This window comes from Vigna umbellata, chromosome 11, assembly GCF_029865625.1.
Source record: "Vigna umbellata cultivar VRB3 chromosome 11, Vumbellata_1.0, whole genome shotgun sequence".
In the NCBI taxonomy this organism is placed as follows: domain Eukaryota; kingdom Viridiplantae; phylum Streptophyta; class Magnoliopsida; order Fabales; family Fabaceae; genus Vigna; species Vigna umbellata.
Genome location: NC_142175.1, coordinates 9766078 through 9781096, shown reverse-complemented (window position 1 = coordinate 9781096; position 15019 = coordinate 9766078). Strand labels below are relative to the sequence as shown.

At 37.4% G+C, this 15019-nt stretch overlaps 2 protein-coding genes across 2 annotated transcripts; one reads left to right on the top strand and one right to left on the bottom strand.

Moving 5' to 3' along the window:
• Positions 1–2036: 2036 nt before the first annotated feature.
• LOC148190942 (uncharacterized) lies at positions 2037–2637 on the top strand. Its single transcript, XM_088101519.1, has 2 exons — positions 2037–2256; positions 2341–2637. Exons 1-2 carry the CDS (start codon positions 2065–2067, stop codon positions 2545–2547), a joined length of 399 nt encoding a protein of 132 aa, XP_087957645.1. The 5' UTR covers positions 2037–2064; the 3' UTR covers positions 2548–2637.
• A 339-nt stretch (positions 2638–2976) lies between these two features.
• On the bottom strand, positions 2977–6604 carry LOC148190941 (uncharacterized). Its single transcript, XM_088102050.1, has 4 exons — positions 4287–6604; positions 3984–4207; positions 3657–3914; positions 2977–3586 (listed from the first exon to the last, which is right to left on the bottom strand). The coding sequence occupies exons 1-4, from the start codon at positions 6084–6086 to the stop codon at positions 3013–3015; spliced, it is 2856 nt and encodes a 951-aa protein (XP_087958176.1). The 5' UTR covers positions 6087–6604; the 3' UTR covers positions 2977–3012.
• Between the last annotated feature and the right edge of the window lie 8415 nt (positions 6605–15019).

The following is a 15019-nucleotide window of genomic DNA, read 5'->3' as shown; positions in this document are numbered from 1 at the left end:
ATAAATTCAAGAAAGAACATATGAACGAACAACGATATATTGAACAGGAAAATTAAATCACAGTGAGTTCATTACATCCAATCTCAACGAAAGAGAAATTTAACTACTCCTAGGCATCTAAAACGTACACATTTGAAGCAATCCCTTGCAACAATGGTGTCTTGATGCCTTGGAGTAGTCTCCGGAGGTTCCTGAGATGTTTTTGTTTCTTTCTTTTGTCCGGAACTTCTGTCCGCCGGCTGTTTCTGTCTTTCTGTCACGTCTTTTAAAGCCACTTAATTTCATTAATTCGCTCAGCGCACATGTACTGGTGCACTATGCGAATTTTCTTAACTGCTGCACTTTAACTGACGTTATTCGCTTAGCGCACAGGTACTGGTGCGCTATGCGAATTTCCTTCTTCTGGCCGTGCGAATTTTGGCTTTCGCTTTGCGAAAATTGGCTGACAGAGTCTAAATAATACACCATTTCCTATACAATATTTTACATAACAATCTACTACCTATTACAACTTTTCAATGAGGAACGACATGAATAATTACAAGATTGACCTCATTTATAAGTATAAAAACAACTCTTTTTGACACTTATCAACTTCCCCAAACTTGAACTATTTCATGCCCTCATGAAATCACATAAGAAAATGAACATCACAAGAGACATTTGACATTTTGATAAAATGACTCTGCACATCAGAATAATCACATGAATTCCCAAAGATTTCAAACAAGTATGACATGGTGCATGACTCACAAAATCATCTATGCATGGAATATGAACAACCAGATCAGCATTTATCATTACTCACACTCAAGTGTTTGTCCTCACATGACAGTAGAATTGACATAGAACTTCATCAGCTTTTGCATTTCATTTGATTCACACACTTCACACACTATTTGTTAAGTCCAAAGGTCTTTTCGGGTTAAGGCTTGGCTTGGCTAGAAAAAGAATCATGATTTTTCTTGGATTCAAAGACACCTATTAAAAAGATAACAACTTCAATTCCCTAAAATAAATCCAGTACTCAAATCCCAAAATATATCATTAATCACATACCATTTTCTTTCACAGCTCAACCTTCTTTTTCATTTTGAGTTTTTTTTTTATCATATTTTTTTATTGATCTTTTCTTCCCACAAATTTGAATTCAACCTTAACCTCTTTTAAAGCATAATACATGTTCTCTTCTAGGTGTAAGGTAGGATATCATCTAATAGGCTCAAGGTGGAAGGAAAAAATTTCAAGGCTCAAAAGGGTTCACAAATGTATCATGATGTGTTAAGGTTGGTTGTTTGACCAAGTAGCTGTATAATATCAAACAATGCCTCTCTCATCCTTAACCACACATGTGTGTATGTATATAGAATCACAATCATGCAAAAGTAAACTCCATATCTAGACAACTCATCATATTTCTTACTCTCAACACATGCTCTCAACACTCAACACATCTGGTCATACGTACTCACACACAGATAAAAATATATGAAGCACATTGCAACCACAGTCATATGTGTTATCATTTTCAAGAATCACATCAACTTAATCAAGACAATGCATAACCATTAAATCAAAAAGTCACATGTCTTTACAAGTAACGCATAGTTCAAAACATATTACAAAACATAAATAACATAACTAAGCATTGAAGATAACTCCATCTGCACCTGCATAATCATCTTACCAACACAGAAACTTCAACAATTTCTTACAAAAACTAAAACATGAAGATAAAATTAAAAGTAAGGTTTAATACCTCTTTTGGTCCCTAGAAAGGGGGCCAAAGTTCAATGTGGTCCCACCTTTTTTTAGAAGTTCAATGTGATCCCACCTTTTGTAAAAAGTGTGCAATCAAGTCCTTTTTGCAAACGGCGTGAAGTTTTTAACGGAGCAGCTGACAGGGTGGACTGAGTATCATTACGTGGCTTTGTGTGGGTAAGACGTGGCAAAGAGAGGGTGATACGTGGCTGTGAGGGGGTAAATTTGGTAATATTAGTGAGGTTAGGAAATCAAAAGTTAGGGTTTCAGGAGTTTTAGAGAAATTGCTAATTTGGGATACGAATGGCTTCTTCTGAAGGGTGTTCATCGTGTTCGAGAAGTTGGGGCAAAGGATCTTCTGGGTGGTCCCATGGTTGTGGTGTGAGAGGAGGTGGGATAATCCCTACTTGTTACTGTGGTGATGTTGCTGTAACCAAAGTGGCGAGAACTACGAAGAATGCTGGGAGAAATTTCTGGGGTTGTCCACGTTACAAGGTTTGAATTATACCCGTTTGAGTTAAAGTTTTTTTGAATTGATGATGCATTTGTTGATAGAATCCATAACTTGGTGAATAACAGGGTGGATCTGCAATTGGCAGCTCGTGTAACTTTTTCAAGTGGTGTGTTGAAGAGAAAGTTGATGAAAAAGATTGCACAATGGTGAGGAGGATAAGTCAGCTGGAAAAATCAGTGCAGGACTTGCAGAAAATGATGAAGATCTTAGTTGTAGCTTTGTGTGTGTGTATTGTGGTGTGCCTTGTTCAGGTTCTGTCTAGGTTCATTTAGTTAGATTGTAAGGTGTAAGATGAATTATGCAATTCAATGTATTACGTATTGACTATTTTAATGAGTAAATTTTAGTGATTAATGTTGAAATCAGTCCCCCTGATGTTTTAACAATGTTGAAATCAGTCCCCCTGATGTTTTAACAATGTTGAAATCAGTCCCCTGATGTTTTAAAAATGTTGAAATGAGTCCCCCATTTGCTTTAAAACTGTTCACCAAGGTCACCAAATAATGCATATGATGCTGAATATTGGCACATAAAACAAATACATAAAACAAATACATAAAACAAGTACATAAAACAAATACATAAAAGCAGTTTCATTCATTACGACACATAAAAGAAATACAGAAAATCAGTTCAGTAAGTACGTTAAGTATGTATTACACCACCATGTAAGAAATAGTACATATTACAGCACCACAAAATTTAAATATCTAATAACAATTCTTCTGACTTTGCATCTAAGTACGTTTTCTTCTGACTTTGCATTTTGTTGGCCGGGGTGATTGGGGACTTGGAGGTGGCTGTGATGGTTCAGGGGTTGGTGAACTTGGAGGTGGCTGTGATGGTTGTGTTGTTTCTACTGGCTGGGGATTTAAAGGGCAGTTACTCTTGTTGTGCCCCATGTTACGACAAAGACTACATTTTTTCTTATGGCCACCAACACGCATTTGAGTCTGATCTTTAGTTAGCTCCCATGCTTCCAACCTCCTTTTTTTCTTTGGCCTCCCAGGCATCTTCCTGATCAGTGGTGGTAGTACATCATTGAAATTTGTCTTTTCCCATAGTAGGTGGCCATTGAGTGGAAAAATGATGGACGCATAGACCTCTTCATAGGTGGATCTTGTGAACACATTGGGGACAAAAGTCTGTGGATCAACGTTGGAGAAGTTCATTGCTGCAATTGCATGACAGCATGGAATGGCACTAATCATCCACTTTCTGCAGCTACACTCCTTTGTGTCCAGGTCCAGTGTGAACTTGTTCCCAACTGAAGAAGTATGCCTAACCTCAAAAATCTTTCGTGCAGACCAGCTGAAACAAATGAAGCACATCAACAATGTAGATAAATAACTTGTATATAAAATAAATGGAGTTATATTACCTTGGCACCCAATATCTTGACAGATTACATTCCTTCTCAAGTCTCTTCTTTATCTTTGGGCATATTGTGAACTCCATAGATGCCACCTTGGTTCTATTGGTGGCCCACCTTTTCATGAGATAAACTCTGATATCCTCCATCATGGTTATAATAGGTTTTCCTCTTGAATGAATAAGAACACTGTTGAAAGCTTCACTGATGTTGTTATCTAGTGTATCAGTCATTGCTTGACCTGTGAAGCGAGATCTTGACCAAAACCTGTTGCACACTCAAATGGGTTACAATGCATCAGGGACAGTAAATTGTATGTAATGGCTAATGGGTTACCTCGGGGGAATGGCTATGAAGTATTTATATGCTTCAATATTGACTTCTTTAATTTTCAGCATCTCTCTCTCCCAAGCCTGTGGATATGTGCTTGTGGCAGCTGTCCACATCAGGTTTTTTAAAATTTGACCACCAAACCTTTTTCTAAAGTTTGCATACAGGTGCCTCATACAGAATCTTTGTTCTGCCCCAGGAAGAAGCTCTTGGATAGCTGGGACCAACCCCTGCACAAATAATTTTAGTCATAAAACAAGATCCTTTAACAAAGCATTAACTAAAATTGAATATAAGGTGTATATTTACCTTCTGCTGGTCTGACATCCACGTGCACCCCCCACATACTTCACTACCACCGAGGTCTTCAATTAATAATTGCAAGAACCATGTCCAGCTGTCTTTGTTCTCCACTTCTACTACTGCATAGGCAAGTGGTAGCATTTGATCGTTTGGGTCCCTACCAACAGCAGTGAGAAGCTCTCCCTTGTAATAACCTTTCAAAAAACATCCGTCTAAACATATTATGGGCCTACAACTTTTGAAGCTGTCTTTACAAGCTTTCAGACAAACATACATTCTTTGGAAGATTGTATCACCATTATGCGAGTCAACTTTAATCTGCACTGTTGAACCTGGGTTACACCTCAACAACTCATGTCCATAGTCGTATATCCTTTTATACTGTTCTTTGAAATCTCCTTCAAGCTGTCTTGTGGCAATTAACTTTGCCCTTCGTGCCTTGGATATTGACACATTTGTATTCCATTTTCTTAATGCTTTAGTACGAATATCATTCACCTTTAAGTTAGGATTGTCAACTAAAGACCTATCTATTTCTTCACTCAACCACTGAGCATTCATTAGTTTGATGTTAAGTTGCCTACTACAACCGTGAGTATCAATTATCTTCCTTAATTGCCAAATTTTGCGTGATGGCAAGTACCCACAGTAAGCTACCCATGGGCACTTCCCTTGGCCACCCATGCAGCGCACCCTCACCCTACGCTTATCATTCTTCACAAATTTTAGATCCCTCCCAGCATGAACAGCATACCTTCTAATAGCATCCTTAAACTCTTCCTTCCCACTGAAAATGGTGCCCACTTCCCACTTGTAATCTGCCATGGACTTCTGTTTTGTATATTTTGAGAAACCACCCATACATAATCTATCCTCGTTGTAATCCTCCTCACTTGAACTGTTTTCAGGAGTTACAAGCATATCAGACTCCCAATCATCATCTGACAAACCCCTGCATTGTTGTTGGGTTTCTTCATCATTGTCTGCATCCACATACTCATCACCACTGAGATCATCCATTCCAGGTTCATCATCACTGTCCCCTCCATCCTCAATGTTTTCTTCCAATTCTTGTTCACTATGAACCTCCCCTCCATCCTCAATGTCTGCTTCCAATTCTTGTGCAGTATGAACCTCCCCTCCATCCTCAATGTCAACTTCCACTTCTTGTTCAGTAGGAACCTCCCCTCCATCCTCAATGTCAACTTCCACCTCTTGTTCAGTACGAACCTCCCCTCCCTCCTCAATGTCCACTTCCAATTCTTCTTCACTTTCAACCTCCCTTCCATCCTCCCTTCCATCCTCAATGTGCACTTCCACTAATCCCTCATTCTCAACCTCAACATCTTCTGCATCCTCCTTGTCTTCCTCCCAGACATTTTCATTCTCACCATCCTCATTGTCACCCTCAACATGTGCTTCTCCTCCAACGTCACTACCCTCACCACTGTCTGCTGGACCTTCACATACGTACAAAATCTCATTGTCATCATTTTCTACAATAGCTGGTTCGTCCACCCCATGCACAACATACAGGTTCACTTTCCCCAAATAATTAGCCACCTTCATCATGTTCATGGCTCCTTTATCATCATCAAGCTTATGTAAAACATGTTGGATATTGTAATATAATTCTTTTACTTCCATGTAACCCAGATCTTTAAGTGAACCTAATACTCCAAAATAACACCATTTATCGGGATCTACGTCCCAATAAACTATCTCCCCACCCATATACTTAAAGGGGACTTCTTTGATCAAGGTCCCACCGTGATGGACCACAACCTGAAACATGTCATCACCCATCCCTACCCCAACCCTGCAAATGCAAACGGGGACCACTAATTTAAGTTAAACTAATATCTATGGGACCACTATGAACCATCAAAACAAGACAACTTTTCACCCCTACTTAATCCCCCTATAAAGCGACAACAGTGATAACATATACAACAAATACATATCATAAACCCTAACCTGATTTGCGGTTTCCAATTTGAGCTTCAGATTTGTGGTCTCCAATTCGCGCTTGAGATCCTGAATGTGCACTTCGTCCACGATGATCAATCCCAAATTAGCAATTTCTCTAAAACTCCTGAACCCTAATTTCTGATTTCCTAACCTCACTAATATTACCAAATTGACCCTCTCACAGCCACGTATCACCCTCTCTTTGCCACGTCTTACCCACACAAAGCCACGTAATGATACTCAGTCCACCCTGTCAGCTGCTCCGTTAAAAACTTCACGCCGTTTGCAAAAAGGACTTGATTGCACACTTTTTACAAAAGGTGGGATCACATTGAACTTCTAAAAAAAGGTGGGACCACATTGAACTTTGGCCCCCTTTCTAGGGACCAAAAGAGGTATTAAACCTAAAAGTAACATATAGAGAAGTGAAATAGAAAAATAAAAAAAAAACAAACAAAGAAATAAGGAAAAGAAGAAACAAAATTGCATAACATGAGCACACCAACCAAACAACAATTCCAATATGCAAAATGATTGAAATGGATTTCCTAAATAACCTCACTCAGATCCCTCTTGTTGCAAGATCCCTTAGTACTCCCCTTTCAGCTGTTGAAATCCCATCCCTAGGATCTTCTAACAACTAGAAACATATGTAGGCAAACTGCATAAAAGAAATTCAAACAAAAGAGACATACAATTGGCAAAGAATTCCACTTTCCTGTTTTCTGAAGTTAGAACACTCAGATCCCTCTTGTTGTGCCTACCTAAGTATGACAAACCCTCACCCAATCCCTTGGTGTAAGAAGTCCATCAAACTTGCCTTAAGTTCCAAAACAGTGAATCCAAACACACAACCCCATCCCTGGTGATTTGCACATCTGGTTTGATTTAGTTAGTTCCGCTACTGAAATCTCATTCCTATGAACTTTCAATAACAACATCAAGCTCTAAAGCGTACCTCGAGACAGACATTAAGTTCAAACTAAATCAATGCAAAGTCTTAAAAAACTAAAGCCAACTGCATATACAACCACATTAAAAAGGAAAATTCACAACAAAGTCTAAAAGAGTCATAAATGCCCAAATTGCCTTGTGTTGGAACACAAGTCCCCGGCAACGGCGTCAAAAACTTGATAACTTTTTGGCAAGTATACCAAATCGTTCCAAGTAATACAGTGAATAAGTAAAAGTATCGTCTCCCAAGGGACTTGTTCAACACATGACAATTCTTCCTTTTATAACTCAATTAGATGTCAAAATGCACAAAACAACACAAGAAACTATTTTTGGTATTTTATCAAACAGTTGGTGTGCAAGGAATTTATATTTAAAAGAAACTTCGTTGGAATTGGGTTTCATGAATCATATGAATATAAAACTCTGTTCAATATTTCATTACTTCATTCAAACATTCACATCAAGGCATACTAGTCCTAATCCCTTAGCAACTTGTTCTAAATTAATATATTAAAATGATAATCCCTTAGTCAAGTTAACATACAATTTGCATTAAGTCTGATGTTAAGAATGATCAAGTTATTGAGTCTATCCCTAGATCCCAATCACTTAAGTGCTCTATCTACGTTCATGTTCAAAGTTACTTTCCAGTAATCAAAGACATTCAAATAACATTATATTTTCATACAATGATAATAAATTCAAGAAAGAGCATATGAACGAACAACGATATATTGAACAGGAAAATTAAATCACAGTGAGTTCATTACATCCAATCCCAACGAAAGAGAAATTTAACTACTCCTAGTCATCTAAAACGTACACATTTGAAGCAATCCCTTGCAACAATGGTGTCTTGATGCCTTGGAGTAGTCTCCAGAGGTTCCTGAGATGTTTTTGTTTCTTTGTTTTGTCCGGAACTTCTGTCAGCCGGCTGTTTCTGTCTTTCTGTCACGTCTTTTAAAGCCACGTAATTTCATTAATTCGCTCAGCGCACATGTACTGGTGCGCTATGCGAATTTTCTTAACTGCTGCACTTTAACTGATGTTATTCGCTTAGCGCAATACTGGTGCGCTGTGCGAATTTCCTTCTTCTGGCCGTGCGAATTTTGACTTTCGCTTTGCGAAAATTGGCTGACAGAGTCTAAATAATACACCATTTCCTGTACAATATTTTACATAACAATCTACTACCTATTACAACTTTTCAATGAGGAACAACATGAATAATTACAAGATTGACCTCATTTATAAGTATAAAAACAACTCTTTTTCACACTTATCAATTTTTCAGTTATAAGTGAAATTATCACATCATATATATAGTTTTTCACTTTTTGTGCATTAGTTCTCCCAATTTGTACAACACTAGATAAAGAAAAAGAACAATGATCAATTGCTAATTGCATAAAGAATGTAACCAGGGTTAAAACTTCTGGTTTAATATAATCTAAAATGTTATATTATAACTCAAGTTAAAGTTTTGATATTAACAAATATAAAATATTGAATTAGTTACATGTTATTATAGAACATTATGATTAATAACATTGAGACAAGGAAAAAGGCTTCCTAAGAAGATGATTTTATGTTATAGACGCCTATAAATATAAGCATGGAAGTTAACAATAATATTCAGGAGATATTTAAAAAATCTTTATAAAAAACTTTTCATTATCTAAAATTCAAAAATACCAATTTTCACATTAATTGGGAAGGGAAGTGTCGTGAATAACGATGGGATTCACTCAACAAATTGCAAACTCAAAAACTCTTCCTCAACTTCGCTAAAGCCACAGAAAAAGGAGTGTTCGCGAATGATAGTGGGATTCGTGATGCTTAAATTCTCTTCTAAAACTTTCTTCTCAGTTCCTTCCTTTAATTGTGCATTTGTCTTTTTGCCTTCACTACAACTTATAAATGTTAGGAGCCAATACACCTAGAATAGAGATGATACATCTTCAATTTGATATTATTCCCGTATTCTTTCAACAATTCACTCCCTTGCAATTTACGTTTCTCCCTTTTGTCTACATATAATTTCAATTTGGCCAAATCTTCACTTCAACGTCATCTCGTTTAACAAAATCTCTCTTGTGATGTACGTGTTTGGTATATATGTACCATGATGTTATTGTCACGTGGTTCATCAATTTATTGAGTTTATAGTGACTTAATTAAGAAAAAGAAGAAGATACTTTTATTTACATGTTTTCAATCTGTTAATTGTTTAATGAAGATCTCATTTTTTTCAATAACACTTGTAAGAGATTTGGTTTATAAAAAATTGACTTTGTTCTAGATAAGTTTGTTAATGAAACAATGATAAGGGTGGATAAATTTGAAACATGAAGTAAGTGATGTTGGTAAGGATGTTAGGATTGAACTTAGCCCATCTTTCTCTATTGTATTACTGTTGACATTTTATATCTTATGTTCATTACTTTAGTGTTCTTAAAAGTACTCTTTATGGTAATCCTAAACCCATTCTTGGAATTAAGGATCTAAGGTTATCAAACTCAATGTGATTCCAAACTCCTGATTGAATGACTCCTTACATTAATTAATAAAACTATATATCTAGCTAAAGTCTAAGATTTATTCCTAACATCTAACAAACATTAGGAGATTTATTTGGATCTAATCTTAAACTAGTTCCACTCGATTTAAGTTGATGAAGTAAGATGAGTGAGAGTTAGAGAAGTTACATTCAATCCCAACAAGGGAGATTTTAGTTGCTCATAATAATGATTCCTAACTTTTAATATTGCATCGATCGAAAAGGGATTAAAAAATAGAGAGAGAGATTATTATGAGAGAAAGGTAACCACCTCTGCATAAGGAAAAAAATAATAAAATAGGTTATGACAATCCTCCTAGCTAGGTTAGGCAAAAATTAGAAGGAAAGCCATGGTGATGGTAGGAACGAAAATATGGTGAAAAAGAGACTAAGGCTCTTGATCATGGGTTGTTTTATGGTGATGGATGTGGTGTTTAATGGTGATTTAAGAGATGTTAGGCCAACTCTACAGGAAGGTGGCTAGAGGAGATCACATGGGATGCTCTAGCCTTTTGGTTACCTGAGATGAGAAGTATGACACAAAAATGACAACATGACTTTACTCAAATTCAAAGGTGAATACATGAAGGAGACACACCTCTATTTATAAGCTAAGGTGTCTCAAAATTGGCAGAAACTTTAACCTAAAAGAGTCACCTTGGTTGGTGTTAAGACTCCGACAAGTATACCGAATTGTATCAAGTAATAAACATGGTAAGACCAAGTATCATTTCCTTAGAGACTCACGGCTCCTTGATTAAATAAGACTTGAAAACAAACTCTTTTGGGTTTAGAATGCATATACTGAAAAGTAAATATGCATGCAATTTGATCAATTGGACAAACGTGCAAAGATGAACGGATTTGATATTATCGAATGAATATGTTGTTGGGGTTAGATTTTACCTAGTTTACTCTCATGTATATACGAATTCTACTTCTTCATTAATGTCAATGTCACTATCTAAAATACTTAAAACCCGATTCCTCGGCGAAGAAAGCCTATCCTTAATTATTAGTTCATACGATTCCTAGCATTCCTAATAATTAATTATGAAGATCAAAAGCTTAAAACAACCAGAACTCTTACCCCTATTCCTGAGCAATATTGCTTCTGGGAATAATTCTCCAGAACATGAATTGTAAGATACCTTCCGGTACTCATGCAAATCATAAATCATGCTAATGAATGATTTAAACAAAGCAAGCAATACGCGAAGAAGAATTATCCTAACAATTAATGAAAGAAGCATATATAATCAAGAATCAATTCAATACATGAGAGTTTTCAAAGGTTACATCATTCCCCAACAACAAATAGAGTTTAGTTCACTAGTGAAATGGTGAAACTAGATGAATAATGGAGAAAGAACGAAACATAAAACCCTAGAAATTGAAGATAGGAGCTTCCGCATCCAAATCCTCCTCCGAGGGATCAAAGAGTGTGTTTATGTGCCTATTTCGTCCAAAGATGTGAATCCTAGGATGTCCAAGTCCTTAAATAGAATATAAAAATAACAGAAAACGGGTCCAAGCCCACGAGACTGGCGCTTAGCGCCCCACTTAGGGCGCCCAAGCGGTGCGCGGGTCAGAACTGACGCTCAAGGTCATCTCAGAAGGCAAGCAAGTGTGGTGTGACTCGAGGAAGTGGCGCTCAATGCCCCTGAAAAGGGCGCCCAAGCGCGAGCCAGGGGTATCCTGCGTTGAGGGGTCCAAAAAAAGGGCAGCCAAGCGTGAGACAGTGTACTCTGGTGCTGAAGGCCCCTAAAGTGGCGCTCAGCGCTGTTGCGATCCTCATTTCTGATGTTTTTCCATCTCTTCCTGATTTCAAACTCCTTACTACTTCAACTCTTCTTCCAAATCATCTCATTTCATGTTAAAAACAAGGAAATCTAGGACAAAACCATTAAATTCACCTTCAACTCTCTTATTCATCAAATTATGATTCCAAGCTAGTTTCTAAGTCAAAAAGGGCGTTTTTAGTATCAAAATTAAGTATCAAATAACAATAAATTCAACCGTTATCACAACCCCAAACTTAGAACTTTGTTTGTCTTCAAGCAAACAAAATGTAACTTAGCTTTCAACCAATCCATACAATGGTTCCAACACATTTCAAAACTTTTTCTTTTAAGACAAGTAATTGCTCATATCAGCTTATTATAAAGAATATCAGTCAAGATGAATAAATGCCTTGATTCAATTAAGGTCATCGTGGTGCTCACATAATCACAGAATATTCAACAGATGCTAAACTCATGAATGATCAACCAAGCAAAGATGTAATCATGCATACATGGAACCACTCCTCACCAAGAAAAAGTGTTTCTCTCAAACACACAAGTGTATATAGAGGTGACTCATTCACTCTACTATCACAATGCCACATAAATCAACTTTGCCTTTTATTTAACCACAATCAATCAAACTCACAAGCAAGTATCATCACAAGGGCTTTTCTATGGCTTGTAATGTGGCTGGGCTAAGAAGAAAATTGGTTTTTCCGGATCACAAAATCCTTGAGTTAAGAGAGTCATTCAAAATTTCATCATTTAAACACAATCTCTCATTTCAAGAAACCATTCTCACTTATTCCCAACTTTCCCTTGCATTGAGCTTTTCTTTTCTTTCTTTTCTTTTCTTTTTCTTTTGCTTTTCATTTGCTCAATACTTAGCTCAATGCTCATTCTCTTTATTTTCCCTTTTCAGATTTCCCAACAACCCCAAACTTGAACCTTTATCAATACCCCACAAATATTCTCAACTTAACTCAAGGTAAAGATTTTCAAAAAGGTTTTCAATGTTTAAGGTTAAAGGTTCAAAGGATAGAACACATTGTGCTATCTTTTATTGGGCTAAAATCATGCATTGGCTAAAAGGGATAACAACAGATGGCCTTGATCATATGACACATGCAAACAAGTGATTCAATCATAGAAACCTGGGCAAAGTCATTCATACTTTCAAAGTAATAGCAATCATTCATCAAAAACTCTGGAGTTCAATCCTTACACAGGCTAATTCAAGATCCAACATTTAGATAAACATCCTGCTTAGCAACACAATCACAAATCATCATGCATCTATTTCACAATATTATGATCAACCACCTGTATATCAGCATCATGCATCATCTCAACATCAATCAATATAATCAACATCATGAAGCAACACTCATGACAAACATCATCATCATCAAACCATTGCACCACAGACAAAGTTTTAAGCCAAGTACATCACATCCTAAACTAATAACGGAAGCAAATAAGTTCAAAACAAAAGACAAGAGAAATCCTGCTCTAATGATGATAGCATCCATTAGTAGATGCTATCTCAACTCCTTAGCCTCTGCTGTCATCTGACTCTTCATCCTCTTCTTCTTCTTCCTCTTCCTCTTCTTCCTCCATAGCTGAAGCTTCAGTTACTCCAGCTCCACCACCAGCATGTGATGGATCGGTAAGCCACCCAATACGTGCCAAAAATTCCTCTTGAGACATAAATTGTCGCATAGGAAAGGCGGTTGTAATAGTCCTCAACAAATCATGCTCGCCTTTATAAATAGCCTCCATCCTTGCCTCCATCAAGGACATGTACATGTCCCTCATCTGGAATGGAGCAACATGATGAGGCTGCTCCTGTGCTGGCTGTGGTGCCCTCCTATGCATCCTAGGAGGCTGTAGTGGTGGCATCGGTAATCCTGCCTCATCCAATGCACAATACTTAGTGTAATAGGAAGCGTCAATCTCCTTTCTTGGATGCTCGAGTGGTGGTGAGGATACCTTAACACCTGTAATTTCACATAGATGGGTAATCAAAGAGGGTTGCCCGAGAGGTGCTTGTTACTCACAGAATGGACACAACCTTGAATTTCCATGGCTATCACTTGCTAAATATTAATGTTCAACCCCCTGAGAATACAATAAAGGAGTATGGCCCTGTTGGTTGTGATATCTGACACATGAGAGCAAGGTTGTACATTGGCATGTGTGAATGCCATCAAATATTTGGCCAGAGGTGTCAAATAAGATCTTCTTATGTGAATAGGCGCCTCCTGCCTATTTCTTTGGAAATGCCCTCTAGGTACACATAATACTCTCTCCACATCAGCAAAGTTAGGACCTTCTTCAACAGTCAAATCAAACTGGCATTGTTCTCTAGTCCATTCAATGCCCAGAAACCTGTTAATTATGTCAGCATCATAGGCTATCCTCTTACCCCTCAAATAGCTCGAATACTGCTGAGTATCAGTTCCAAACACCCTGGCATTTGTATAAAATTCTCTTACCACTACTACGTTAGTGTTGAAGGATTGGAAACTGTACCAAATCGCACAAGTAATATAAAATTGTAAGACCAAATATCGTATCCCAGAAGACTCTCGGCACTAAACAGTTGTGTGATGACTCGATTAATTAAGACTTGAATAAAATGAAATCATTAGTTTAAGATGCAAGAATAGAAAATTAAATATGAAGGCAGTTTGATCACTAGCAGAGTAACACAAAGATGAACGGATGTTGTTTATAATGAGATGAGTATGTTGTTGGGGTTAGATTTCACCAAGTTCCCTCTCATGTATGTAAGAATTCTTCTTTATGCATTAATGTTAACGTCACTCACTAAATCACCTAAACTTGATCCCTCGGCGAATAAACTTGTCCTTAATCACCAGTTCATGCAATTCCTAGCATTCTTAGTAATTAAATGTGAAGATCAAGAGTTTAAAGACGACCAATACTCATACCCTCATCCCTGAGCAATATTACTCTTGGGAGAATTCAACAAGAACCTGAATTGTAAGGAACCTCCCAGCACTCATGCAATTCATAAATCATGCGATGAATGAGTTAAACAAAGCATGTAATAAGCACAGATGAATTACTCTAACAATTAATGAAAAAACATGTGTTATTAAGAATTAATTCAAATACATGAGAGTTCACAAGGTTACATCTCCCCCAACAACAAATAGAGTTTAGTTCCTCATAGACATGGAGAGACTAGATGAATAATGGAAAAGCATGAGATAGAAAAACCCTAAAAGTATAGGAAGGACGCTTTCGCATCCAAATTCGCCTTCAGAGAGTGGAAGAGAGTGCTGTTGTGCTACTCTAGCCAGAGATGCAAAACCTAGGATGCCTGGGTCCTTTAAATAGAGTAAAGACAGAACAGAAACAAAGCTCAAGCCCGAGAGAATGGCGCTTAAGCGCCCCACTTAGGGCGTCCGGGCGGCGAGCGGTGGTCTTCCATG

Bases quoted from the DNA above. Each gene is read 5' to 3' on its own strand.
- LOC148190942 (XM_088101519.1), top strand. From the start codon at position 2,065: ATGGCTTCTTCTGAAGGGTGTTCATCGTGTTCGAGAAGTTGGGGCAAA. The intron at 2,257-2,340 runs GTTTGAATTATA...GGTGAATAACAG, and splicing joins GGGGTTGTCCACGTTACAAG to GGTGGATCTGCAATTGGCAG.
- LOC148190941 (XM_088102050.1), bottom strand. From the start codon at position 6,086: ATGGGTGATGACATGTTTCAGGTTGTGGTCCATCACGGTGGGACCTTG. The intron at 3,915-3,983 runs GTAACCCATTAG...AGTGTGCAACAG, and splicing joins TTCATAGCCATTCCCCCGAG to GTTTTGGTCAAGATCTCGCT. The intron at 3,587-3,656 runs GTAATATAACTC...CATTTGTTTCAG, and splicing joins TCAAGATATTGGGTGCCAAG to CTGGTCTGCACGAAAGATTT.